This window comes from Penicillium soppii (assembly GCF_028829465.1).
Source record: "Penicillium soppii strain IBT 18220 chromosome Unknown utg000003l, whole genome shotgun sequence".
Taxonomy (NCBI): Eukaryota; Fungi; Ascomycota; class Eurotiomycetes; order Eurotiales; family Aspergillaceae; genus Penicillium; species Penicillium soppii.
In genome coordinates this window covers 2,988,763-3,015,407 of record NW_026643233.1, presented here as the reverse complement: position 1 = coordinate 3,015,407, position 26,645 = coordinate 2,988,763, and the positions used below count along the sequence as shown (strand labels likewise).

General features: G+C 47.4%; 10 protein-coding genes across 10 annotated transcripts; 8 read left to right on the top strand and 2 right to left on the bottom strand.

Annotated features, from left to right (window-relative positions):
- Window positions 1-3,096: 3,096 nt before the first annotated feature.
- N7529_003274 (uncharacterized protein) lies at window positions 3,097-5,006 on the top strand (the record flags this gene model as incomplete). Its single annotated transcript, XM_057238801.1, has 3 exons — window positions 3,097-3,169; window positions 3,218-4,454; window positions 4,502-5,006. 3 exons carry the CDS (start codon window positions 3,097-3,099, stop codon window positions 5,004-5,006), a joined length of 1,815 nt encoding a protein of 604 aa, XP_057101412.1.
- Window positions 5,007-6,560: 1,554 nt separating this feature from the next.
- Window positions 6,561-8,754, bottom strand: N7529_003273 (FAD-binding oxidoreductase; the record flags this gene model as incomplete). Its single annotated transcript, XM_057238800.1, has 4 exons — window positions 6,561-6,995; window positions 7,073-7,220; window positions 7,288-7,741; window positions 7,800-8,754. 4 exons carry the CDS (start codon window positions 8,752-8,754, stop codon window positions 6,561-6,563), a joined length of 1,992 nt encoding a protein of 663 aa, XP_057101411.1.
- Window positions 8,755-9,706: 952 nt separating this feature from the next.
- On the top strand, window positions 9,707-11,077 carry N7529_003272 (uncharacterized protein; the record flags this gene model as incomplete). The annotated part of the gene is given in 6 exon segments (XM_057238799.1): window positions 9,707-9,830; window positions 9,971-10,015; window positions 10,079-10,164; window positions 10,211-10,292; window positions 10,307-10,580; window positions 10,627-11,077. The coding sequence occupies 6 exon segments, from the start codon at window positions 9,707-9,709 to the stop codon at window positions 11,075-11,077; spliced, it is 1,062 nt and encodes a 353-aa protein (XP_057101410.1).
- Window positions 11,078-12,068: 991 nt separating this feature from the next.
- Window positions 12,069-12,320, top strand: N7529_003271 (uncharacterized protein; the record flags this gene model as incomplete). The annotated part of the gene is made up of 1 exon (XM_057238798.1): window positions 12,069-12,320. The coding sequence occupies one exon, from the start codon at window positions 12,069-12,071 to the stop codon at window positions 12,318-12,320; it is 252 nt and encodes an 83-aa protein (XP_057101409.1).
- Window positions 12,321-13,305: 985 nt separating this feature from the next.
- On the top strand, window positions 13,306-14,054 carry N7529_003270 (uncharacterized protein; the record flags this gene model as incomplete). Its single annotated transcript, XM_057238797.1, has 3 exons — window positions 13,306-13,495; window positions 13,659-13,802; window positions 13,855-14,054. The coding sequence occupies 3 exons, from the start codon at window positions 13,306-13,308 to the stop codon at window positions 14,052-14,054; spliced, it is 534 nt and encodes a 177-aa protein (XP_057101408.1).
- Window positions 14,055-15,169: 1,115 nt separating this feature from the next.
- N7529_003269 (cytochrome P450) lies at window positions 15,170-16,770 on the top strand (the record flags this gene model as incomplete). Its single annotated transcript, XM_057238796.1, has 4 exons — window positions 15,170-15,232; window positions 15,287-15,978; window positions 16,055-16,552; window positions 16,608-16,770. 4 exons carry the CDS (start codon window positions 15,170-15,172, stop codon window positions 16,768-16,770), a joined length of 1,416 nt encoding a protein of 471 aa, XP_057101407.1.
- A 784-nt stretch (window positions 16,771-17,554) lies between these two features.
- On the top strand, window positions 17,555-18,568 carry N7529_003268 (uncharacterized protein; the record flags this gene model as incomplete). Its single annotated transcript, XM_057238795.1, has 2 exons — window positions 17,555-17,998; window positions 18,062-18,568. The coding sequence occupies 2 exons, from the start codon at window positions 17,555-17,557 to the stop codon at window positions 18,566-18,568; spliced, it is 951 nt and encodes a 316-aa protein (XP_057101406.1).
- Window positions 18,569-19,177: 609 nt separating this feature from the next.
- N7529_003267 (SMEK family protein) lies at window positions 19,178-22,257 on the bottom strand (the record flags this gene model as incomplete). Its single annotated transcript, XM_057238794.1, has 9 exons — window positions 19,178-19,681; window positions 19,731-20,167; window positions 20,220-20,387; window positions 20,451-21,266; window positions 21,320-21,646; window positions 21,695-21,744; window positions 21,808-21,889; window positions 21,948-22,044; window positions 22,144-22,257. 9 exons carry the CDS (start codon window positions 22,255-22,257, stop codon window positions 19,178-19,180), a joined length of 2,595 nt encoding a protein of 864 aa, XP_057101405.1.
- Window positions 22,258-23,032: 775 nt separating this feature from the next.
- On the top strand, window positions 23,033-23,326 carry N7529_003266 (uncharacterized protein; the record flags this gene model as incomplete). The annotated part of the gene is made up of 2 exons (XM_057238793.1): window positions 23,033-23,056; window positions 23,147-23,326. 2 exons carry the CDS (start codon window positions 23,033-23,035, stop codon window positions 23,324-23,326), a joined length of 204 nt encoding a protein of 67 aa, XP_057101404.1.
- A 1,083-nt stretch (window positions 23,327-24,409) lies between these two features.
- Window positions 24,410-25,784, top strand: N7529_003265 (DUF914 domain membrane protein; the record flags this gene model as incomplete). Its single annotated transcript, XM_057238792.1, has 3 exons — window positions 24,410-24,645; window positions 24,699-24,889; window positions 24,937-25,784. 3 exons carry the CDS (start codon window positions 24,410-24,412, stop codon window positions 25,782-25,784), a joined length of 1,275 nt encoding a protein of 424 aa, XP_057101403.1.
- Between the last annotated feature and the right edge of the window lie 861 nt (window positions 25,785-26,645).

Genomic DNA, 26,645 nt, shown 5'->3' with positions numbered 1-26,645 from the left:
AAATTTGTATTAACTCGACCCAAAAAGACACAGTATTATTTTCGCAACGTTTATGCTGCTTTTTCTTAGCGACTTCTTGCCAATGTGATAGCTGGATAAAGCATACTGGAGCTCAGCTTGATTCGATACTTCGATAGAATAGGGAGAGAGGAATGCTAATCGACAGCAGTCTATTGATGCACCTATCTTATACAGTTGACCCCGATTTGTCTTACTGGTCGTTCTTGAATCTTTCTAACAGCAATATATGCAGAATGAATTTAAATCCGGGGCACACAATCGCTTAGATATTTCTCGAGGCCGGTTGTAAGAGCTTCAAGATCTACCTGAACACCGCCCTCTGGTCGACTTGATTTGGTGCCAATTTCCATGAACAGGTCTAACATTGGGCTGCCATGAAATATCGGAACAACAAACTCAACAGCCAAAGCCATGTTACTTTCCAAAAACTGCCGAACATTATGTTCAATCTCGGATAGCTCCAAGTGCTCTCCATGAAGTTGAACTTGAATCATCTAGGATCACTAAATTGTCACCTGGATCGCACCGGACCAGGTCACCCGTTCGATAAAGCCAACTTTTCCGACCAGACACGCTGGAAGTTGCTCGAAGTAGCCAATCGGGGGCTGATAAGTGAAGATTGAGGACAATTAGTGCCAATATACCGATCGAAAATCATGGGTACTTCAACCACTAGCTTCCCAATGGCACCATTAGGCAACAATATGTTGTGTTCAAAAGGACAGGCCACCCATGATAAGCAGCCCGATGTTTTTCCAACGTATCCTCTTTGAAAGGAACCCGGGTCCACACGGGTTATGGCAACAAGCGGAAATTCGGCTGGGCCATAAAAGTTGTACACGATGAGTTTTTTCATCCACTTAGACGCAGTGCCTCTGTTTAGAATCTAGCCGTCAGAGACAACTTGCTTCAGAGTTGGAAATTTATCGTGGTCCTAACTATCCGCTTCTGTCGGCGTCGAAGATACCGTATTTGCTCGAAGTTCTTGCTTGGCAAGTGGGAGAAGGCTAAAGCCATCCTTTTCCCTTAGAATATAGAGACATCCTCAACGAATATCGCAAATTTTTACAGGATACTGAGTTCAAAATCACAGGCAGCGTCTATAGGCCTCTCTTTGCTGGCTTTTTTGAGACTCTGCAGGATGTTTGACTATGGCGTGGATGCTGGCAGTGGTTAGTGGGATATTGGGATTATCCATTTTGCTTCTATTATGGGGTCCATCCTGGCAGAGGAATCTAAGGGTGAGTCGAGGACTTTGACATCCCATTGGTGGGCAACCACGTGTCGTACCTTCCTAAAGGTTATATCATTCGGCGACACTCACACAGGAGGTGACATCATGTTGGCACTTTCAGACAAGCCCCGACCCTTTATTACCGTGCACCACATATAACATTTTGGAATTGTATACAAGCATACCTGAATTTGAGATAAGGGGCCCGGTTTCTTCACGCCTAATGTGACCAATCACTAATGATACGGGATGAATATAGCTAGAGCCTGGCAACGTTGTAGGCTGGCGTCCTTCGAATAATGTGAATAATATAGGGAGAGATTCTTGACAGGACCCCTATTAGATCTTCTGGCATGTCCGAGAGCCTTTGAAACTGCTCTATCACCGAATTTATCGATCAAGGGACGCCCTATTGGCGGAGGCATTTCACCTAGATATTCGTCAAGGCTATCGACCATGATAAGTTTGGACTTTCCAAGTTCCATGCTCTAGAGATGATAATGGAACCACGTTATAGTACTTTTGTGGCATATCCCTTCGTTAGTATCTCAGTCTACCGGCATGATAAAGATGACGTTATTATACCACTTACCCATTGCTCTTCGTAGCTTGGAAAAGGGTCTATATTGACTACCGTCTGATTTAGCTGGGTATTGGGATAATTGACAACAGAGGCAGCCTTGCTGCTCGCTTGGTGCCATTAGTTAGACTTGGTGACAGACAACGACCGTGTAATTTGCAGATGTTCACGGAACATTATCACGTATTTATAGATATGTGACCTTTCCGAACCTGTCGCCTTTGGAAACAGAGAGCCAAGCCCTGTTGCTATATGTATGTTCAGATATATAGCATCAAGTAATATATGGGACCTTTGGTCGATCTGATATTAGGTATTGTACCAACTCATTATGTATATAAAATGATTTCTTCAACATTGCTTGATCCTAGAAGGTGGACTGATTGTACGCTGGTGAGTGAAACATGATCGATATTGGAGGACTCACAGTAAATCACCGGAGTCAACGAAGCTAGCGGGAAATACGAAAGAGTCCTATGGGGTATAACATTTAGTATGTTTAAATCTGCTCTGGATGTTGAGAAAATTGGGACTAAAGCTTGTTGTAAGAAGATCGTTGAGATACTGTTGATAATATTTATACATTTTTATAGAGGTGAAGGGAGTTTATTATACTAAGCTTCTGGTCACCACGATCGAATATTCAAGCTATTCCTTTGTTGTAGCTTTCACTGGACATAAGGTCCATCGAGTTCTGTTATACCTCCTGGTCAGCGGCGGCGTTAGGCCCCTAGTCAGGGCTACCGTGATCAGACTATTCACGATACCTTCCTTATAATCTAGTTATTTCTAGCCGGGAGAGACCTCTGGCCAGAAATTCCGAATCCATAATTTGCTCTATGACATCTAAGCGATAAAGGTATTTTGCTGCAGAATTACTACGTTCTAACCATCGCGAGAAAGTCCGTTAGCGCGGTGCAATCCATCAACACGACGATGTATAAATCCAAGGTATTGACAACCAAAACCCTTGGCTCGTACGATCGGAGGTGTCGCTTAATAACTCGGCAAAAATAGGTCTTGGCCTTCTTAAAAGACGAATTGACTTGAGCTACACGATCAAAAATAGGGCGGGCCAGCATGCGCCCATTGATGTGGAAATCCAAGGCGCTAAAAGTCACTAGCATTCGCTTGGGCATTTGGACCCTTTTTTCCCATGCGGCTCTGAAATTTTGCCTCTTTTTACCCCTTAAAGTCTGCCTGGTCCTAAAGATACCTTTTCCTTTCTGCTTCTTGTTTTTTCACGTTCAAAAAACCAAAAATGTATTCACACGTCAAAGCCCCAGGCAGTTCCGTCACAATTCCCCACTGTACCTCGCAGGATCTGCCGATCGGTTCGATTTCTTCTCCACTTTCGCTGTACCTCGGCTGACATAAACTAGTCGATCGCGTTATTGAGCCTCAAACCATTGCAAATTTTCTATCATGGTTGTTTACTCAGGGCCACGATGCGAAGGAATTGTTCCCATTTCTCCAGGAACCTTTTCCCCCCGGGTCTAACGAGGAATCTATCATCGGTCGCGTTATGGCCCGAATTGGCTCCAATGCAGACGGGAATCGTCTCTGCCTGGTCGGCAAGAATATTCAATTCCTAAAAGCCCGGCTGTGGGAGGGTATTATTCCCTTGAGCGAGCAGCGCTGGCAGGAGAAGGGCCTTGATCGCCCAGAGTACTTTGATTTGGCGTGTCAACATTTAACAGCTGTGGTTGCGGTGTTTGAGTACATGAACGCATCGGCAGTCCGTGTGTATCTTCGCGACACTTTCAACTTCATTTATGATCATTGGGCAGATGCTGATACTGTGCTCAATCAGCGCAGGGCTGAAAAGGGCAAAGAACGTATTAGCCTCGCTAGTCTCTGGACCGAGTATATCGCTGCTCACTTTGAAATGATGACCGAGCGTGCCCATAGGTGGGTAATTTTACACGTCAAGGCTCTCCGGGCCCCTATGCTACGAAAGCTTGCTCAGCACAAACCTCTCATTGAAGGATCTGGCATCCCGGATGCAACGCAATGGATGCTTACTGATCGGTTGCACATGGTGACGGAAATTGCTGCGCATGCAGACTGGAATATCATGCTACCGATGCAGGGCTACAAGGGCTACACACCGCCACAACGAGACGGGCCGGCAGAGTTGCATGTGGCAGACTGTGGTAAGCGAGGAAAAGCATACAGTGAGCGTTTAAGGCTCCTTACCCGACAAGTGATAGCTCGTGATATCACCTGCAACCGAGGGAGTACGGAATATGATAGGGGCTCTGGTGCATCTTTTCGGCGGACTGGGATTTACCAAATTAAGGCTCAGAACCAGACGAGAGAGGAGATGCGCGGTGCACCGATTGAGCCCATGCCGCGGGAGCCTTGGATTACTTCCTGTATGAAGAATATAGAGTCTGCAACGAAAAAAGTGGGAGGGTATTCTATGGCGATTTATCGTTTGACTTATGGACAAAGCGAATCTGAATGGAAGGCATTTATCGAAAAGCTTGAGGCACATATCTCCGACTGGGGCAAGGGTCAAACGGGAAGCAGTGCTCTCAAGCCATATCTGAAGCTGCAGTGGCTGGACGGGAAGGATTTGGGTATATCTGAAGGTGATATTGATGCAACCAAGAGGTAGTCAGTCCCACAGACTCGAAAGATTCGAATTAACAACCTTCTAGACACTTTAACAAAATGGTGGGAAGCGACGAGCGCCTAGATCATTTCCAGCTGCAGACAAGAGCGTTTCTTGTTATTGATTCCGCCTCTTTCGCCTCCTACACCGACGAGACATATGGACCCGCAACATCTAATGTAATGGCGGGTGACTTTACTGGCTTTGTTCTCGCTGTCGATCCGGAGTTTGATCTTGAGGAGGGCATCGAGCGACCGGACGAGAGTCCCGGATTCAATGGCCAAATGCGCATCCTCGGAAGCCTGGTCTGGGGTGACATCTTCTCTCTTTTTTCGTGTCAGGCGGCAGAGCTTTCTGACTTCTGGCCATTGGCAATTGAACATCCACATCAAGTGTATGTCGGCCCAACAATTCCGTGGCAGCTGTTTCTCTGGAGGAAGCAGACTGAGATGCGCTGGACTATTATACGCGAGTTGATTAAATATACGAAGCGCAGATTGGAGGCTTTAGCGACCGGCACGCCAGTCACACCTGCAACGGCACCTGCTTAGACGACAGTGTATGCGCCAGAATAACCCCAAGGAATTTGTCTCTTTTTTCTCTGTTACTTTGCTACTTTCATCGGGTGCAGTGTCTGCTTGAACAGAGCTCTAATTTACCTTCCGGCTCCGTTTTCTCTCCCTTTTGAGACTCATGTAGCATAAAGACAATTTTCTCTGCTTCCTACGTCTTCCCATGATGATTTAACGGTGACATTGCCACTTTAGGACGAAAGAGTACGGTTTGATAGAGGCACAATATCCTTTCCACGGCATAGATAAGACTTATTAAGATTATTTGATATGCATGATACTAAATTACATTCGTCCTATTCAATAACGGAAGATTAGTGTTATTTAGTTCCCTTATTGCGGCATACGAGTATCCTGCTTACACAACAAGGGATCGCCACTCCATCACTAAACAAACAAAAGGCCGTGACAAAGTGATAAATGAGCAACACTGGCAGTTCTAGTCTGTGCTCAGAACAATTGACCGCTCGTGAAGTATGAAAAGACGGTATGACGAGAACGGTGTGAGCGTCGGCAATTTCGATGACTTCGCTCCGTACTCGGTGACCTTTCTTGGGGTATTTCTCTGAAGAAGTTTAATTCTCTCATCGACGAGTTTTGACAAATTTAATTTAAACAAAGGATAATCACTCGAGGTTTTGTTGCCTTCAAAAAATGTGCAAGTGTTTCCTCGCATCTAAGGGCAGTACTGGCGCCTCCTATAGTTATGTTGGGACGAAAATGCATTAACAACGGTAACAGTACCAATGTCTCGCGTCGCGTCCCTCGGCTAGCAAACTGGAAAAGTTCGTTAACGAATTTGAGAGTGCGACAATTGTTTACGAAACCGCCAAAGCTTTGGTCAAGCCGGTGTGAGCTATCACTGAGAGGGCGCTCTAGAATAACGACAACTTCGGAAGGCCCAGAGGCAAGATTGCAGGCCTATCCTTGGAAGTAATGCAGCGAGAAGACCGGCATAAACTATGGCTATATTTCCTCAAAACCAAGACCCCTAGAAGATCGCTTCTTTATAGTAAGCAAATCAGCGGAGTGTGCGCGAACTGTTTGAGGCAGCGTGGTATGACTTTAGGTAGATAAATCGGCTCGTGGGTCTCTTCCATTTTTGCTCCGTAATTCAACAAGAGTTTGATGACATCCGTTGCTGGCTACCCGAGGCCCCAAACAAGGTTTGAGAAGACCCCAAAAAGGACCAGAGAACAGAACTATGGAAAGTGAACAGAAAGCGCAAAGCAAGATGACCGCAAATTTATATATAGGAGTGTCGCCAGACTTTATTGAACGGATATATGTGAGTCTTTGACCACAACCGTAGTCACGAAACTATGCAAAAAGTTCACCCAGCATTAATTATGTACAAATAATCCATTAGATATACAGTCCTCTTATCCAAGGATGCGTGAGGTCCGTTTGAACAGCTCGGTCAAGAATGAGCACCAGAATGTAAATCAACCCGCCTTTCATGGCCTTGAGTCTCATTCAATAAACAATATGGCTGTTCAACCAACACATCCTTTTTGGTTAAGGCATTCTTTATCAGGAGGACTTAGGGCAGAGCCGCCCATTGTTGTTCCATGAGTAGGGCAGGGGGTCAGTGGTTTGAACCTCCCAGTCCTCGGCGCCAACGGCGGTCAGGGCAAAAAAGAGACCGGTAGGGTCATACTTCTGCTTGAGGGCATAAAGACGTGGGTAGTTGGCACCATAAAAGGCATCCTGTTGGTTGGGCTCGATGAGATCGCCCTCACTCATATAGGCGCCAGAATCCGGGGCAATCTCGCGGAGCACGTCCATCCACTCGGTCACAAAGAGCGAGGAGCTCTCAATAACATCCCAGGAAGAGGTGAAGTTCCATTGAGAACCGACAATCACGTGCGTCAGGGCATCACGCCATGCGGGAAGCAAGGCGCTGTCTGTGGGAGGTTCAACGGCGATACCGGTACCGCTGATGTGGAAGCCGGCAATGAAGAGACCCTGTACTACGTTAGTAACGAGCTAAGACAGGATATGAAGAAAATGTGTCGGAAATCTTGCAGAAATATACGACATACCTGATTCACAGCATCTTTATAGGCAGCCCAAGTCTGGTTACGAAGATCATCACTCTGGAAGACATTGCGAGGGAGAAGACGAGAAGCAGTCTTGACAACATCGGTTCCCACATATTCCTGGGGGAAGGCCACTTCCCAGGCATCATGGCTGCAATTAACGTTAGCAAAAGGATCAACGCAAGGCATTGGAGAGAAGGAATGGTATTGTAACGCACAAGTTGTCGGCGTGGTTGTACCAGGGAGTGTAGGTAATATTCAGGCTGTTGAGAGTGTTGAACCAAGGAGCCAAGAGGGCTTCAGTTTGGGCAACACTCATGTTGGGGGCGACGAAGGATTCCATGCGGAAATAGTAGTCAGTATCACCGGCATATGTGGTACCAATTTCCATCGAAGAGGCTCCAATGTAGTAGTAACCGTAAGTGCCGGCATCAACAAATGACTCGAAGTTGTCAAGGTAGGAGCCAACTGCAGCCCAGAAGGCATTAGGACCCGGAGTGTCATTGACTGTGAAATTGAAGGTCACAGTCGTCGTCTCCAGCTGGGGCAGGGCCTTGACAGTGAGAGAAGTGACGACACCAATGGTACTGCCACCACCGCCACGAAGCATCCAGAAGACATCCGAGTTCTCGGTGGAGCTGGCAGTAATGAATCTGCCGTCCGCGAGGACAACTAAGCAGAGTTAGCAAGCCAATCAATTCAGATGTCTTGTAGAAATAGAGGGACTTACCTTGCATAGCCAGAACTTGATCGGACGCCATACCGTACATGCTAGACAAGGGGGAGTGGCCACCACCAGCAGTGTAGCCACCACCAAGACCGACGGTAACAGCCTCACCACCGACAACCGAGTGGCCGAGAGTCTTAGCATATTCATAGGCCTCGTGAACTTGAATACCGGAGCCAAACTTGATAGCCGGGCCGACATAGCCATTGGCGGCCTTGAAGTTGGGGAGATAGCTCTTGTCTTTGAGGTAGTGGGTCCAAATGGAGAGAGCGCCCTTGCCGGAGGCCTTGCCGTTGAAGTCGTGACCGGTATTTTTCACCACCAGTCGCAAGTTCAGGTTGCGGGCAAAGTTGACCGCTAGCTGAATCTGCGCCACAGTGGAAACGTTTACCGCGTAAGTGGGATACGCGCCTTGTGTGCAAGAGTCGGTGTAGTTATAAGGCGATGGTAGACAAGAGCGGCCCTCGTACAACGGCAACATGATCGAAGCAGGATCGGCCATGTGAAGGTCCGAGTTAAGCCAGTCAGCTGTGATCTCCGCGCACTTGGCAGAGTTATACTGAGGCCATTCCGGGTAACAGTAAGAGGCCAGAGGCACCGTCTTGATCAGATTGCCGCCAAGCAAAAGGTCAAACACGTCCCAGATGAGGTCTAGAGGCCACCAGGAATCCCCGGGCATCAACTTGCAGCTATGAAGGACGCTCCTCTTGGTCGCTGTGGATTGGGAGGAGGAATTGCTTGCGAAGGCAAACATGCTTGCGACAGTCTCGTTTTGCAAGGCCACCGACACATCAGCGAGGACACCCTCGGTCAGCTGCACTCTCTCATTGTAAAACAAGGAAGGTGCGGAGACAGCCGTGTCCGCCACGGTAGTTGCAGCAGCCGTGAGTGATGCGGTCGAAGTCGCCTGGGCGAGTGACGCACTGGCGATAAGCGCAAGTTCCCAGGTACCCTTCATCCTGGATGATATTTACCTACACAACAGCAAAAGCCAGACAACAGAATTCCTCAGGTGCGAAGAAGAGAACAAAATGAAGACTTAATCTACCCCTGTCAAAAACGTGGCAGAGAGCTATTTATATATATCGGCAATACTGAGCGAACCATGCAGCCCTAACCAAGCTTGCCGGCAGAACCGGCCGAATAACCACACTCGTTTAGAGGTTTATCGTGAACTGGGCCTATCGTATGAGTTTTCAATTTAAATTTCTCAATCTTTGAAATTGTTTGGTGCTGTTGCCGAAGGAGTAACAAGCGCTTGCGCGCTAAGTAACTAGGTACATATCTAGTAGCTCACTAGTGAGCACGAGGCGTTATTCATCTATTTCACTCGGAGATTTTATCGCCACTTACCTCCCAGCAGAATGCACATATCAAATCAGTTGAATCTATGATTAGGCCTCCTCTCAATTCTCTTTTATCAATTTGCAAACCTTGGAAGTAAAAATTGAAATTGTGCGGTCCGTCGCCACATCCGCTTTTGACATCTTCGGTTTCCGGGTCCACTTTAAGATGAATGCCGACATTAGCCCCCAATATAAATTAGCTTCTTCCTGAAACTTGACTAAACTCGATTGATAACTTCTAGGATTCGAAAGCTGCAGGCTAGTCCAAAAGGAGGTTCCTTACCCGCATTTCGGCATAGCGAAGACAGCCACTTCGGAACGAATTACACGAAGCCCTACATTGTCGCACTTAGCTCCACGGAAAGGAAGCTGGCGATGAAAAGCCACTTCATAGGAGGAAAATAATGTCACTTAATTTATACAATATGCGAGATCATCGTTCCGGGCATGGGCTTGTTTGGTACATAGGTATGCAGCCCTGGCCTGTTGAGTAGAATTTTTTCCACTCAACACTGCAGGTCACAGCAGCAATACATTTGTATAGGACCAACCTTCAGAGATAATATGGGCTCCAGTGACAATCTACAGCCTCAGGCCATTGGTCTGATCTTTGCTTTTCCTTCACTTGCGACCGTGGCTGTGGCTCTACGCCTTTATAGCCGCACACTGACGAAGTCGTTTGCCGCAGGTTAGTTCAGCATCCTTGTTCTAACTTTATTTCGTTTCTCAGAGACATAGTTCTAACATAGTACAGATGACTGGGTTATTTGCTTCGCGATAGTGAGTATTTCGACCGCTCAGACCATGAGTAGTTTAGAGGATTGACAGATCGGCAGATCATGTACTGGGCGGAGACATTTACATCTTATAAAGGTAAGATCAGCATATTGAGATCGCTTTAGTGGGTATGGATTGATGAGGCTAATTATATCTTAGTGATCATTTACACGTATATTGGCTATAATGTTGGGGATATACCTCTCGACTATCCCGCTACTCTTGGAAACAAATATGGTTACGCGGTGCGTTGAACAATCCAAAGGGGTGTGACGTCGCTAACGAACGCAGACTGAGCTCATCTACAATCCCATTTTAGCTCTCGTCAAAACCTCCATCCTGCTCTTCCTCTTGCGTTTGACTGGCCAAAAAAGTCGGTACGCCAAGCCATCTGGGGACTTTTGATCTTCAATGGCCTCACGGCTGTTGTCACGTTCTTGATCACTGTTTTTCATTGTCTTCCCATTGCCGCTAACTGGGATGCGGCTTCATATCCTGACGCGAGGTGTCTCAATTTCGCAGACTTCGTTACCGGCACCGCCTCGGTATCCATTCTTACCGACGTGTTGGCGCTAATTTTGCCCACCTGGATCGTATATCGGCTACAAATGCAATGGAATCAAAAATTGATGCTGATTGGTATTCTATCTTTTGGTCTTTTGTGAGTACCTAAAGGGAATGTCTGCTTTCGTGACTGACAAACGAAGAACTGTGGTGGCAGGCATTGTTCGCGTGATTCTCCTTGACAAATTCGACCGCCATATCCCCGAAAATTACACACACTCGGTCCTCTTTTGCGTGTCAACTATCGAAGTCGGCCTGTCGTTTGTCGCTGCGTGTGCTCCCTCCTTCAAACCACTCGTTACCCGACTCGTCCCCAAGCTCTTCGGCTCGACCCGCACCGGCCCGTACGGCGGCTCCACCAACCGCAGCGGTCGGGGCTACAACCTTGAGAATGGGACAAACTTCAGTCGCCGGGAGAACGATCAGACCATCACCGTTGTCGAGGGTGGGGATCATGAATTGGGGTACGGACCCAAGACGATGAATCCCAAGAACATGATCACCATGACCACACAGATGGAGGTTACTTGGGCACAGTCAAATCGCGAGGATCAGGATACCAGTAGCACGGAGAGTCTTGTGCATGCGAAATAATAAGGAACCTGAACAATTGAATCGAGATCTTCTTATCCCTCATGTATCCAAAGGCGGTGCTCGTTCTCTGAGATGGGCGTTCCGTAAAAGCAAAATCACATCTCATCCACCACCACCAACACCACCAGCCACAGATATATCAGACCTCGCTGATCTTGATTTTTCTCACAGCGCCCGAGGCTCTGTGACATCATAGTCATTATTCAAGCGATAAGGTATGTTGTGACTTTTGAATTCGGGGGGGGGCGGTCCACTCTGAGAGATTTCTGAAGAATATTTGATTGGACCCAAATACCGGTGGGAAAAGGCTGGGGGGATCAATTCATTGGTGCCATCCAGCTTGCGCAGGCGAACATGAGTAACCTTGAGATTCGTGTTTCGAGAAAGAAAAAGCAAAGAAAGACTCTGTGCGCTTCCGATCTGCAACGACAACAATTATACCAAGACAATAGACTTTTGGTGGTAGATGCAGGAAAGTAGGGCACCACATGGTGTCAGGGCCACCGCTTTGTTTGTTGGAATAGGTTTTGCCTTTTCTCATCTTCCCTTTTCTCCATCTCTCTTATCGAGTCAAATGAAGTGCTGATTGTTCTAGTTGATATGTTGGTTTCGGTTGATATTCATGGTTCCTCATAAGGCCATTGCTGTGAGATTGTTGTTTTGATACTTATTTGTCGTTGAAATGACCCCTTGCTTGGAATTCTGTCGGCAAGCAAAGAGCATCGTTTGATTTTTCTTTTCTTCTTCTTTCGTATGGCTCAAAATACGGTATCATACCATGCAATATGGACGTACAGCTCAGATATATTATGCACATCATTGATCGTCAATCATTGCGATGGGCCCCATCCAGCCGCAATGGTCTATCTTGCGTGTTTTATAACCCAAGAGTTCTTTCTCCAACCCGAAGAAAATACACTTCCAAGATTTTGCAATCTATTCCTGAAATGACTACTCAAAGTTTCAATTACCTAGTTCTTCATCTTCCTTGATGGTTTGCTCTATTCACGCAGGCAAAGCTTGGTCTGCCCAACCCTGGCTCTTCGGATTCGAAGGCTACCTGCTCATCCACGAGATTGAAACTCTTGTTCTTGGAGTCAACATGAACCGCTCAACTTGGACGCCGTACAGTAGTCAGTTGTCGCACCACTGTATGGTCAACGGAGAGTGTATTGGGAGCGACCCTATGGAAGACCCGAAAGTCAAGATTATAGTGGATTCCAGCGTTTACGCTACGTACTAGGAGCCAACGGCTTTCACATTAGTCGATACTTTTACAATGACGGCGACACTATTTCGAGCCGTGAGGCCGCCAGTGGCTTTAGTCTTTTGCGGAAGCGAGGGTGGTATGCACCGCGGTCTACTCTGCTCTTACCTATGACTGGCCCAAACAAACATTCACTAGGAGAGCGTGTTACGAGTCGACACTCGGATGCTCGACAAAATGGCGCGGGTTGGCCACATTTGTGTCGGACTAGATAAGAGCCCAAATGCTACTTCAGCAACGTATAAGTTTGTGAACAATGATCCAAATCCGGCCAGAAGGCTTGCTGTACAATTATATATCTAACCGTGATCCATACAATGTGATATGAAGAATGATATTCTGGGATCTCTGGGGAGAAAGCTCTCCATTTATAGCTAGGGAGGCGTGACAAACATGGATAAGCATAACATGCGAATTCACAACCAAGCAAATGCTGCTATATCCATCATTATCCTAATCCGGCGGGGGATGGGTGGTATTGACCATCGCCTATATGTTTTATTGCCACAATTAATAGAACGTAAATTATCGAGAAACAGAAAAGAAGAGTAAAGAGAAGAGTGAAGTAGGTAGAAAGAGGCTCAACCTTGTATTGATATTACAACTCAGCTATATCAATCTATAGATCACTCGCCGATCATCTAATGGGTAATTCCTTCTTAGGTAACTTTAAGCTACTACCCTCTTACTTCTCTTTGACCCTTACTATACTCTTGATTTTCTCAAAATCTGATGGGCGAACACCAACGGCCATGCTCGGCAGTCCTAGACAGCCCGCGGATATGCGATTTCAATTCCTGATGCCAATCAACTGCCTTGGATTTGGCACACTGGCATTGAGTTTATCAGCGGTTTCCGGCTTGAAATGCGCTACACACATAGTGGGAGATTATAGCCTGCGTCGAATGGTTCATGGTCCTGAAAAATCTCCAAGCCAATCATCTCCTTTGTAATACAGCAGATGCCCATCCTGCATGCTCTGGCGGAGGTTGCAGTCATGGAGCTATTTGCAAACTGGATCACAGCTCAATTTAGTGATATCCCAATTGACTTTACTGTCAGACATGGATTGGCAGCTATATCTAAGGGGGTCGTCCTACAGTACACCCAGAAAAGCTTTGCAAATCTTCCGGAGCAGTGTGGTGCCAAGGGTGTCGAAATATAATCAACTGGTGAAAAATGAGGTAAGCCGATTCGAGAACATCCGAAAGATCACTGATAATAAAATACTGACAGATTTATACAGGTTCTTAATCGATGGATAATGTCCGCAGGAATCTAGCTTACACATTCTATGCGGCTAACACGCTATAGGCTTGGCCACTGAAATCTTACTTGGTCGATACAACTTCCCCAAAGCCACCAAGCCAAATTCATTAATTGCAAAGCATGAGGAAGACTACATTGCGGAACTGGTAAAGCTCCAGGAGGGCATCCACGAAAGGACACAGAAGCAAAGTGTACAACAGCCGGACGCTCCATCACTGTCGGTCGATGATCTTGGCGATAGGCGATCGCATGGCATACGAGGCTGCGGTCAATATGGGAATTGATTTTGATTTGCTTGCTCTCTACGAAGCTGGTCTGGTCAAGACCGACTCTAGTTGGTATGTTGAGCATCTGGGACTCAATTGGGCAAGCCGCTTGAACTGGATTGCACGACAGCGGATGCTCTTCTTCCACGGTTGGACAAGCTTTTGGATCGTCTGAACGCGATGGAGTCCTATATTACGACTCCAATACTCTCCTCAAAGAGGTGGGAGACGTTTGTTGCTAAGCGCAAGACGGTTAGGAGAATGCTTCCTTTGGTATTACTGATAGGGAAGATATGCGATCTAAATTACAAGACAGGGAAGGTTTTGTCGCAAGTATCAGTTCAGTACAGACATGTCTTTAGGGCTCCAGGGCTCCAGTGACTATTAGATGAGTCACCTGGCTTTTGTAAACGATGCAAACACCCCATGTCTTTAAAATGACCAATCACAAAATTCCTCGTAACGAATATCTGGCGATAAATCTCTATCGTTATTTTTGCTACGGAGCGACGGAAAGTATCCCTGAAGTGAAACCCGACCTGGCAGGTAGAAGAAAGTACTCCGTATTACAAAAGGACATAATTAACGTGTGGTGCGCGGAAGAGAACCCGGAATTCGCTTCTCCTCTCTCCATAATCCCCTATCATTGGATCATTTTGGATCCTTCACGCTAAACTTAATACAATAGTCGCTCTAGGTACATGAGATCAGTCGTTCGTAGATCGAATATTCCAATCTTGGCGTGTAGGACCGAAATTTAGTGCCTCGTATATTTTAGCCTCGTAAACAAACACGAAATCCTTGGAAGTAATGAGCTTAACTGCCAAAAACCTTGACCTTGAGGTAATTCATCTTCTTTAACTCAGGATTCTTGATTTTTCTCCATTTTGTCCCATTTTGCCTCAGCCCGCAAGATCGCCGAAATCCATCAGCAAATACGGTTTATTATTCTGTGCTAATCATCGACTGGTTACATCGTACATGAGGCCTGAATGCATTAGAATCGAATTGGTAATGATCTACCTGCCGTATGCATGAAGAACAAAGAACGTTCTCATTCATCCAATCGGAACTAAGCCATTGATAACACCATTGGAGTTGCATTCGCCCTAGCACTTAGTGGTCTTTGTCAATGTGTTTTTTGGGTGATGCGCAACTTTAGGACTCCGCCCGGACCTCCCACCTGGTACTATAATATATCAAGCAACCATCCCTTATATTTTCCTTCGTGTAATCCTTCATATCCTTACTCAGTCGATCTAAGTCAAAATTGGCTCCTCCATAGAGACCATGTCGGTTCTCGATCTATCCCCTTTCGCTGTGGTCAACACAATCTTACTGGGCCTGGTTCTGGTTTGTGATAAGAAAAGGCGAAACAGAACTACATTTACTAAACTCATGTTATAGTGTTTGATCTCAGCAGCATTCTACAATGTCTTCTTCCATCCTCTTAGAAATTACCCCGGCCCCCGTTTTTTGGCCGCGAGTGGACTCCCGAGTGCCTATGGGAAGATAACAGGCGGATTCTCACTTTGGACACTAGACCTTCATAAAAAATACGGACCCGTCGTCCGCATGGCTCCAAATGAGCTGAGCTACTCGAATTCATCCTCTTGGCAAGATATCTACGCAAGCAACTCAGCTCGGCCAAACGGTATGCCACGCGACACATCTTTCTTCGCATCAATAGAAGACGAGAACGCGGTCCCTTCACTGGTGACCGCCAGCGACAAAGATCATTCTAGAATCCGCTCTAACTTTGCGAAGGCGTTCTCGGAGCAGGCTCTGGCCCAACAACGTCCCTTGATCATCGGACATGTGAATACTCTGATGAAAAAGCTACACGAAGTACACCATGAAGACATCAACATAGTCAATATGTTCAACTTTACGATCGCTGATATTCTGGCCAACCTCTCGTTCGGAGAACCCATGCATTTGCTCAACGACGAAACCCATCGAGCTTGGGTTCACAATCAATTCGGCTGTGTACGAAGCTCTCGAATTCTAGCAACGCTTACAGATTTTCCCATCTTCCGGGCAATCTTCCACGTAACGCTTTCTGGCTTGGTGAAACGAGCCCGCGTCACTTACTTCGGGTGGATGAACAAGAAAATCGACCACCGACTGACCAAGGGGGTAGACGGACCCGACACTATCCACTTCGTGACGCAGGGGAGAGAAAGGATTGACGGAGCCCGAGCTACGGTCCAATCTACCCCTGATACTATTTGCCGGGCTTGACACACTATCCGCCGCGCTGAGTGGACTTGTAGCGTTCCTTGTAGAGGCGCCAGAGACTCTTCAGCAGTTGCAAGACGAAGTTCGTTCAACATTCCCAGAGAGCTCAGCCATCGATGCTCCGACGATGAAAAACATGAAATTACTCAACGCGTGCATCAATGAGATACTGCGGATCTACCCCGGCGCACCGGGCGAATTCCCTCGTGTAGTGCCTGCCGGGGGTGCCATGATCTCCGGGAAGTGGGTTCCGGCAGGCATTCGAGTGTACACATCTCCGTTGGGGGCATTCCGCTCTCCTGCCAACTTCCACGACCCGGATTCATTCCATCCCGAGCGGTGGTATACAGAGACGGACGAGAAGTTCTCCGCCGATGATAGAAATGCATGCAAACCGTTTTCCATCGGTACCAGCGATTGCGTCGGTCAAAGGTACGTTTCGTTAATCTGTTCATGAACATTTTTCTTTCATACTGAATCAATATAGAATGGCCAAGTACTTGTTGCAATATATCGTTTGTGAGTTGATCTTGCAATTCGACATCAAGGCACGCGGAGATAGCAAGGCGTGGTTTTCCAAGCAAGGGATCTGGACAGCTTGGGACAAACCGCCCCTGATGGTGAAGTTGACTCCAGTAAAAGCCCTTTGAGTGCCTAGCCGTCATATCTGGATCGTTTTCGGTTGAATACGCACACCAATCATCTTCGGTTATCCTATTTTTGATAGTAGAAGGTATTCAGTCTATAAGAATCGAAAGAGAAGAGACTAACTACATATATGGTCTATATTTTTTCGAGGAAATGGAATGTATCGATCTATACAATATTGTACCCACATATGCAAGGAGGCATGGCAAGCATGCATAGACGGCGTACAAAAATAAGGAGCGATTATGATAGGCCACCTAGAGGCATCAACCTGAAGAAAAGGAAAAGGCTCTGTTCTGGAAATTTTCAGCATCTAAATATATCTGTCAATCAGTGAAATTATAGAGCATTGAATGATTACACACATAGATTCAAAAAATCTCAGTAGTCGGCGACATTTCCCACGACCTACACTTGTAGGAGTCTCAACTCGTTGACAAAGTATAGTACGATCTATGCGGAACTAGCCGTGGACAAAGTGCTGGACTTGGATATTTTTTGAGCAACACAGCTACCAAGCTAGTCTCAGCATGGCCTATCCTAGGAGGCAAACTGATCAGAAGCGTACGTTTATCGCCATGGACTTCTTGTATTGCCACTGGCACAAAGTTAGACCGATCCATGTTCATTCACCCGTGATTCAACCGTCGACTACGTCTGCAGGACGACTGATCACCCACTGGCTACCTATCTCTCACTCAGCCATGACTCCAAGGACGGACCTACGATCACCCAAACCCCAGAAGTCCGGGAAGTTGACGATAAATTCATATTTGATGCACCTGCATGCCCGGACTCCATTTTCAGACTCCGAGTCACCATCCTCCAAGATGCCCCCTTCTCGCCTTCGCAATAACCCATTATCTCTGCGATGGCGCCGATTGCTACGAAGCAGTCAAAGCATACAGCAACCTCCTATCCAACCGACCGACCCCAGCCTTCGCCCCTTCCCCAGACGCGGAAGGAACCCGCATCTCAGACAAACTAGCCGACGAGCCAACATGCACTGAAGCAAAATCACAGATATACTACCAGCGACACATCCACAGCTACAACAGTGGCTTCCTCGAGCTCTCACGTGCCGGATGGCGCATCCTATCCGCGATGATCGCCGTCAAGCTCGGCCTCCTCGACACGCTGACGACAAAATTCATCTATCTCCCCAGAGCTTGGGTAGAAACTCTATGCATCAAAGCGCAAGCAGAATTCAAAGCCTACGAAACGACAGACGTCACCCTAACCCGCAACTACATCATCACAGCCTGATATCTGAAGACAATATACTCCGCACAGACGAAACCGCAAGGCCCGGTGTACTTCTACAGCTCCATCCATTTCCGGCCCTTCATGGACCCCCCAACTGGCGCATACTATATCCACTGCAGTATCGTTGCGATCCGGTGCAAGTTTTCCATTCAGAAGCTAAAAGCCGACTCGCTTGCTAGCATTGCGCGCGAAATTCACCTCACCACGACGCAGCACAAGAGCCGGGAGTCTGCGCGGCAGAATCTGAGTCTCTCGGAGAATAATCTCTGCAAGGCTCTGGCGTTCTGGCCGAGGGCTGGTGCGAATATGGCGCTTGCTTTGCTTTCGCAGTGGACGACGTTTGACTTTGCAGGGCTTGATTTTTCAGGGGCTTGTCGGGATGGGCTGAGGCCTGAGGTTGTCTTTGTTGATTCGCTTGCGATCGTGGGGAAGGATGGGTCGGGAGATTATCTTGTTCGTGCGTTGAATAACTTGGCAGGGTGGAAGAGTTTTGATGATTCTAATAGTATGAAATCTCTGTTTCCTGTCTCATGAAGGCTGGTTATCCTTTGTGTGAATAATCTCGGTATTTCTCGCGTATTTTTCTACATATATATTTCATGGGCTGCTTCGCATATCCTTTTACCGAACTCGCCTCTGCACCGCTATTCTGTACATATGTAGGTATCAATTATATCCATACTCCTAAACAAAAGAGTTATGGATGTCTTTGAGATTCGGCAAAGGCACGACACACAACATGCAGACCACAAGGTTGTGGGCGATATGATAAGCGTTTATGTAGTCCAGGGGGTTTTAAAGATTTACCATGCATGGACTTCAGGACATACGCAGGACTAAGCACATCTCCCAACTTGAGCTAAACTCCATATCTACGAATACCAAGAGTAGCGTGATTGGAAATATACACACATACAGCAATGTCGAGATAGAGAAAATAGCAGGATATATTTGCTCCAAACCAGGATCCAGTTCATCAAGTCTTGACACAAGAAACCAGATCCAATGCATTGCCAGAACAGCATGTACAAGACGCTAGCTTGCAAACCCACAAATATCGACCGAGGACCGTAAAACAAGCGACCGCGCTGTATCATGGAAAAGATAAAAGCATACAAAAACGCCAGGCTTATGTGATATTTATTATCCCTGATTGTCTTCAGTCTCGTCTTTCTCCGCGGGGTTCTCCTTCTCGTTGCTCTGCACCTCCGTACAAGGATCGGGTTCCAACTTCCCTGTGGAACCGATATTGATGGCGATGCGCTTGGGCGCGACGCCCAGAACGGCAGCGTTCTTGTCAGCTGGGGCACCGGAGAGGCTCTTTTTGCGGAGGATGCTGCCTGCGCCGGCGTTGCTGCTCGTTGAACTTCGGCGCTTGGGGCCTGCTGTGAGCTTGACAAGTTCGTCTTCATCTTCCTCTTCGCGGCGCCGCTTTTCGGCGAGGCGTTCGGGTGGAGGTGTCTGGGCTGATGGGGAGGGAGCGTCGTTCTCGGCTGTGTTGGATTCTGATTGTGCCCCTTCTGGTTTGGTGTCCATGATATCTTCATCGTCATCATCAGGGTAATCGACTAATGGCTTGGCGACTGTGGAGGTGCAGCCGTTCGGAGTTCCAACTGTGATAGTCTCGCGGTCCTGTGACCACTTTATCTTCTCTTGTTAGTCATTTGCAATGTTTTCAATCCCAAATGGAACTTACCTCGTCTTCGTCGTCGGATGTATTAAAGTAATCTTCCTCCGCAGCGTCCAGGTCTCTCACGCCCTGCCAGCGCTGGCCATTAATGGGGATTCTGCGCGGTGTGCTGCCTTCATCTTGGCTGAACAAGGCAGAGTCGGCCTCGGCGCCGTAGCCCTGCATCTGGTCGTATCGAAGGATCAGACTCTGGAAAGTATCAACATATGTGATGCTCTCGAGCTTCTCGCGGTATTTCTCGACCACGTGGAGAATGAAGGGCTTAATGTTTTCCCGTTTTATGAACTCAAAAAGTTCAAGACAAGCCGAATTGAGCAGGTTGTCGCGGGGCATTGTGTCGTAGACAATATCGAGAATCAATCCAAATGTGTTGTTATGTGTCATGAGCGCTTGGTAGAAGGTATCTTGGAGACTGATCAAGGTGCGGAAGAATTTGAGGGCGACTGCGATTATGGTAAGCTATAACCCTCCAAAACAAAGCGCAGACACACTCACCTAGTTTCAGGTGTTTCTGGGGGACCACCAGAAGCTGGGCGACCCGAGGCGCTAGAGATTCACTTTGAATGGAGTTACGAGTGCGGAAGAGGTGCTGGCGGACGAAGAAGGTGAGGATATCAACAAGGTGGGAGTAGAGGGTGACCTCTTGGAATGTTAAATCATTAACTGGGGCAGTGTTAGCAAAAGAATCCTCAAAAAGATCCCTAAAGATCCGAACTGGCCACTTACGGGCTGCGCGATTCGCAAGCTGTTTGAGAGGTTGGAAAAGCCGTTTTGAAGACTCATCGAAATGCTGCTGAACAAATGCATCGGAAAGAAGGTTGTTGGTGCGAACTTTGAAGTAATCGGGTCCAGCCCGACCAAGCGGGTCCTGCAGAGGAATCTGAGGATCGAGAAGAATCTTAATAGCATCGGCGAGTTGGTTTTTGACACCGAGGTCGTTCTCCACATGAAGAAGGTCAATCAAGGTGTCTGTGAGGGGAACCTTTTTCTCATTGACAGCCTTGAGCATGTAGCCTCGCATCATGACGGGATCGTGGTCCAACAGAGCCACCAAGATATCAATTCCAGTCGTGCGCATGGATGGATTCGGATGCTTGACGGCAAATGCAATCACGGTGAACAGACCATGGCTAATGAAGTTGGCGAACAATTGAGCCCGCGATGGCGCCTGCAAATTCTTCGCGATGCCAGCACACTGGTGAAGGAACTGCACGGCATCATCCTTGCGTCTCTGATCGAAGCGTCTCTGATCGAGGTTTCTCGGGTCAAAGACGCCAAATAACTCTCGCAGGAATGGCGCATTCGATTGAATGTGGTTCACAATCTCCATCTGGTTGAAGAAGATCAAGGAATTGAGCACTGAAAATGTCGGGTCGTCCAAAATCCGCGCTAGCACCACATCCTTTAGGTATTGGAGTCTCCATGTACTTCGTATCTTGCGGCGGATGATCGGATCCTTGATCGGAACCACTTCTTTGTATCGGGACTTATCTGCGAGGTATTGTCGGTGGTTTGCCTTGTGCGTGGGAAACTCGGGATCATCTGTTGCAGTGTTAGCGCATGGAGCCTTCTCCACGGTAGACCATGAAACATACATTCCAGAGCCCCGACCACTCCCAAGATGACATGATCCGCGACAACGGTCTCGATTATGGTATTATCGTTCAAGAGGATAAAGGATTTCATGATGTTGCAGAGGCGATGGAGGTCGATTAAGCTCTCCAAATCCTCGGCCATTGACACTAGCGGTACCAACTTGGCAATGTATTCATCGCGAATGATAAATTTGGAGAGCGCGTCTCGGCCGGCTTGTGTCATACTCGCGGCTCGTGTGGTCTGTTCGATTTCTGTGAGATGGCCGAGGTCGGGAGATGGTAATACGATGGAGTGATAGCTGTCCAGGTCATCGGACAAGGCGTCATCTTGAAAATAGTTAGAGATGTCGACACTCAAACGCGCAACAGGCTTACCACCCGAGGTCAGACTCAAGAGATGTTGTTGAACGGCATTGACGAAGTCCCTGGGATGGGTTAGTCGATACGCGCAAAGATTTTATTGTTATTCTTGGGGGAAATATCCTCACCAAATGACCGCACAACCCTCCGCCTCTTGAAAACTGAGCGCCATATCCGTTCCATTCTGTTCAGTCCAAACGATCAAAGTTTCTGATTGCGCGATTCCATTAGTAACGATGACACATCGGCAGTGATCGGAATCAGGTACCTTGCTGTTTTTGATAGCCATCGTCCTTGGTGATCTTTGTTTGTAACAATACGCGATTGGGCTCGTCTTCCGATTCGACAAATATGCGAGGTTCCTCCTAGATGGATGCGATCAGTGAGATGTCGATGGTGCGCTGGTTGTGGCGCGCGATGAACCATCGCACGACCCCAACGCGCAAGTGGAACGCGCGACTTACTCCCAAGATCTGGCCGGTACAGAAGCCGGTTCCTCGATCAAACCAATCATTATCCCTTAGTTCGTAGACCTTGACACGTTTGCGACCGTCGGGCGGTTGTACTTCCAGCGCCATGGTCGGGCGGGAAAGGGGAGGGCGTCTCGTCACCCCGGGCCTGAATGAGAGCCGGCGCGAGAGGAGAGCCAAGGAATGGCCAAGGATAAGTTAAAAACAGAAACAGAAAGCCGTGGAGAACAAGATAAAAGAAAGTAAGTTAGGTTGAAGTCGAATGTGTTTTAAGGTGGAGATAGATGTGTCCCAAAGATGATGAAAGAGTCTGCGGAGGGGATGACGATCGAGAAGGTCCACCTGACGGCCTCGGCAGGTTGTGTTTTTTATTTAAGATTTTCCTTTTCCCCTTGAGACCAGAGCTTCTCTTTTTCTTTCGAACAACACGCGACCGGGAATAAAGTGGGAACTTCCGGATCTTCCAGAATTCCAACTCCCTGCTTTAGAATTATGTAGGCTATACGAAGTATATGGCTTCACCTATTTTTATCATGCCATAAACTTACTTATGTTTTTAGTTTTTAGTTTTAATCAAGAATGTACAGTGCACGGAGTATTGAATTCTAAAATCCTTTCTAATCTTCTTCTATGATCGACAAGCTAATCAGGGGTTATAGCCATAGTTATGGCGTCACAGTTCTATATACAGATCGTACTTATCCGCAACGTTGTACGATGTACAACATTATGTATATCTACAATATAGAAGTACATCACTCGTGTAATAATGGATATTTTAGGATCTTCCAATCCATATATTGATCAAATTGTTAATATTCTCTGCATATCCCACCGGATCTCCCGCATAAGTGCAAGTAAGGAAAGTGCTGACTCATCAACCATGTTGGCCCCCGGGCCAGGCGAGGTAGAGTTCGCTCTTTGATTCTTACTTCCCGGTATGACTGTTGCTTATGTTTTTTTATATCATCATCTCAAATCTGAAATATGACTCTAGTATGAATCAAAAGTGAAGGTCGGCTGGCAGGAAGGCATCGACCAGCTGATGTTGACTACCACTTCCGACCTTTGCCCGTACAGGATCATCGGCATCGCGAAGATCACGGACTCGTTATCAAATGGATTCGGCGCATCCACAGGCATGAAGAATATTTCCAATTGCAGCATGTCCCATTAAAAAATATAGAACAGGGCAAGGGACATCGAAATTAAAAGTGAGGGTCGGGTCTGTCCATCACTAGGCTCATCTGGCTGTAAAGTTTCCTGGTGGCTAGATAGACTGGATGCCTGACTGGAGTCTAAAAGAGAACTGGTCGCGCTGGACAGTGTCTTAAAACACAGTGCTGGCAAACACAGATCCACAGCTTCGGGCAATGCTCTGGGAAACTCCCACAGGAATTTGAAGTACTAGTCGATAGATTATCTTCACCCGCGGCCGCTGTCACGGTTGTATGATACGATCAGGCATAATGGCCCATATTTCGGAATAGCAAGCAGCGTCAATCACAGACACACACACACACACACACACACACACACACACACACACACACACAGCCGGTTCAAGGATGCCTTTTTAGGCTGACGATACTGTATCGAGAGTCGTAACTTGTCATCGTAATATTGCCATGAGGGAGAGCTGGGTATTTGTTGTCTATCGCTCTTCTTTCAGTACCTTCACATCGGCTTTCAATGAGTCCACCATACTTTCCACACGCTTCAGGGTTTCTGCGAGAGTGTCCTCCATTTGCCCACGAAGGTGACTAAGTAATCCGGGGAAATTCGGGAAGTATTCAGTTAGTACTCATTCGGGGTATCAGTTGCTTTGAGAATAAAACGAAACACCCAATCGTCATGTAGGGCTGAAGCCATTATCATCACTTTGTCGATGACTCGTCATCGTACAATATTGTAATATTGTAATATTGCCGCGAAGCCATGAGGCAGGAGTAGCTCTGGTAATAATCATTCCTGATTGGCTGCCCAGATGTACCCAGTGGGGCAAATTCTTATCGAGAGATAGCCCGATTAGGAAAGGTTCCAGACCATGGCGCTTTTTTTTCTTCTGGCGGCCGTTTACAGAGTTTCTCTTCTCATTATCATTCTCGGTTTGAACGTTTCAATAACGAGCGACTTCGGGAGTTTTGCGCTCGTTTCTGTTTTTTAAAGCTCCCTGTGATCGTCAATCCTATTCTTGCAACTGGTTTGCCTTGCGATCGGCACTTAATTATCCAACCCCGCTTTCGAACCTCATCTCGTAATGTCGGAGTCGAAGGATCAGGTTACCGTCCAGGCAGGGGGCATAGACTACGATGCCGGTCGTGCTAGCTCTTCTTCCGCCCATTCACTCCCCAAGGATGCTGCTGTGGCGGTCGCGCAAAGCTCTTCCCGACAAGAGTCGCGGGCCGAACAGCCAGCGGACCAAGTGGATGAGCAGAAGAAGGGATTCTTGGCTTATTTCAAGACCAAGGAGTTCTACATCACCGTCATTCTAGGGTGAGCAGTATTTCCTTCAAGTCAAACCCCGCCAAACCCTAACTCGTTTCTAGTCAAATCCTCGCCATTGCCAATACTTCGACCAGTACCTTCACGACCCTGCTCGGCAACGAGAAATGGGCGGTTCCTGCCTTCCAGACTTTCCTGAACTACGTACTTTTGAACGCTATCTTTACTCCTTATACGATGTACCGTTACGGGTTCAAGGGCTGGCTCCGATTGGTACTCCGTGACGGCTGGAAATGTAAGCTTTCCTCTCTACGCCCTTCCACGCCCAACTAACAGGCCCAGACATCATTCTCGCTTTCTGTGACGTCGAGGGCAATTACTTCATTGTGCTGGCATACCAATACACAACCATGCTCAGCGCGCAACTGATCAACTTCTGGGCCATTGTCGTAGTCGTGGTCATCTCATTTATCTTTCTGCGCGTGCGCTACCACATCACCCAAGTGGCCGGTATTGTGATCTGCATTGGTGGCATGGGCATCCTCATTGCCTCGGACCACATCACTGGCACGAACGGCGGCGACATTTCCAAGGGTAACCAGCTGAAGGGCGATCTGTTCGCTTTGCTGGGCGCGTCCTTTTACGGCCTCACCAACACCGGCGAGGAGTACTTCGTTAGCAAGAGGCCTGTGTACGAGGTTCTTGGACAAATGGCATTTTTTGGCATGATCATCAACGGTGTGCAGGCTGGTATCTTCGACCGGACGTCCTTTGACAACGCGCACTGGAATGGAAAGGTCGGCGGATATCTCACCGGCTACACGCTGTGTCTGAGTCTGTTCTACTGTCTTGCTCCACTGCTGTTCCGTCTTTCGTCGGCCGCCTTCTTCAACGTTTCCATGCTGACCATGAACTTTTGGGGTGTTATCATTGGTGTTGAGGTTTTCCATTATCATATTCACTGGATGTACCCGATTGCCTTTGTTCTGATTATCATCGGTCAGCTCATTTACTTCCTTGGTCAGAAGGTCCTCAGTGAAGCACGCAAGCCCTGGCTGGGATCTAACCAGGAGCGTGGTGTTGTCGGCATCTTCACTGCGAAGCGGAAGATTGAGCACGTCGTTCCTACTGCCGCTGAATACAGTGATCAGGCAGCTGGACACACTACAACCAACACCAGCTCTGTTTGATTGTTGGTTCGGTGGATCTTGCATTCCAACTTCTTGGCGCAGGTTATAGATGTGGCCTCGCCTTGCAAGCTTGGATTTCGTATCATGGTGTTGGGTAGTTGAATATACAGCAACCCTGTGTCACCCTGATCCCTACCAGCCATGGCAGACAGGGGTACGCAAATGGCCTCGACATCCAACTCAGGAGGACAGTTCTGGTTGTGTGCTCCCTCGACGCTTGCCATAATTCTTAATTTCTTTGAACGATTGATACCTTGCTTATTTGCTATTTTGGTCTCTTTAGACTACATTGATCCAATTAGAAGTCTCACAACGTTAAACCTTTTTCATTTCTCGTGCAACGTACTTTGCATACTGCTCGTAGATCCAAATCTGAATGATCCACAAGCAAGCCCCGGGCAATTGAGTAGTCCTGAAACCACAGCGAAACATGCCAAGCTCCACGAAACCAAGGACAGAACAACTTTACATCGAAATCAAACCATGGCATTGAACGGGCGAGACCTTTGTGGACACCAGTATCAGAAAGACAAGCCAATATAACACCCAGAATCCATTAAAGTATAAGATAACAGACACCAGCAACACTTTTTACATCCACTTGCGAACCAGGCACCATCAAATACCAAAGAAAAGGATACCTAGATATGAGACGAAAATTAAAAGACCAATATCCAAACCAAAACCAAAATGTCCGTTTTGAGCCTCGATTCGCCTCCCCGACAGACAATAGTAAAACAGGCAAGATCAATGTCTCCAAGAGTTAAAGTGCAAATCCAAACCCCAAAAAGAGACCACACAACAAACACCAAGAAATGAAGCCCCGTCAAAATGAAAGAAAAAGCGCCAATATTTCCAACC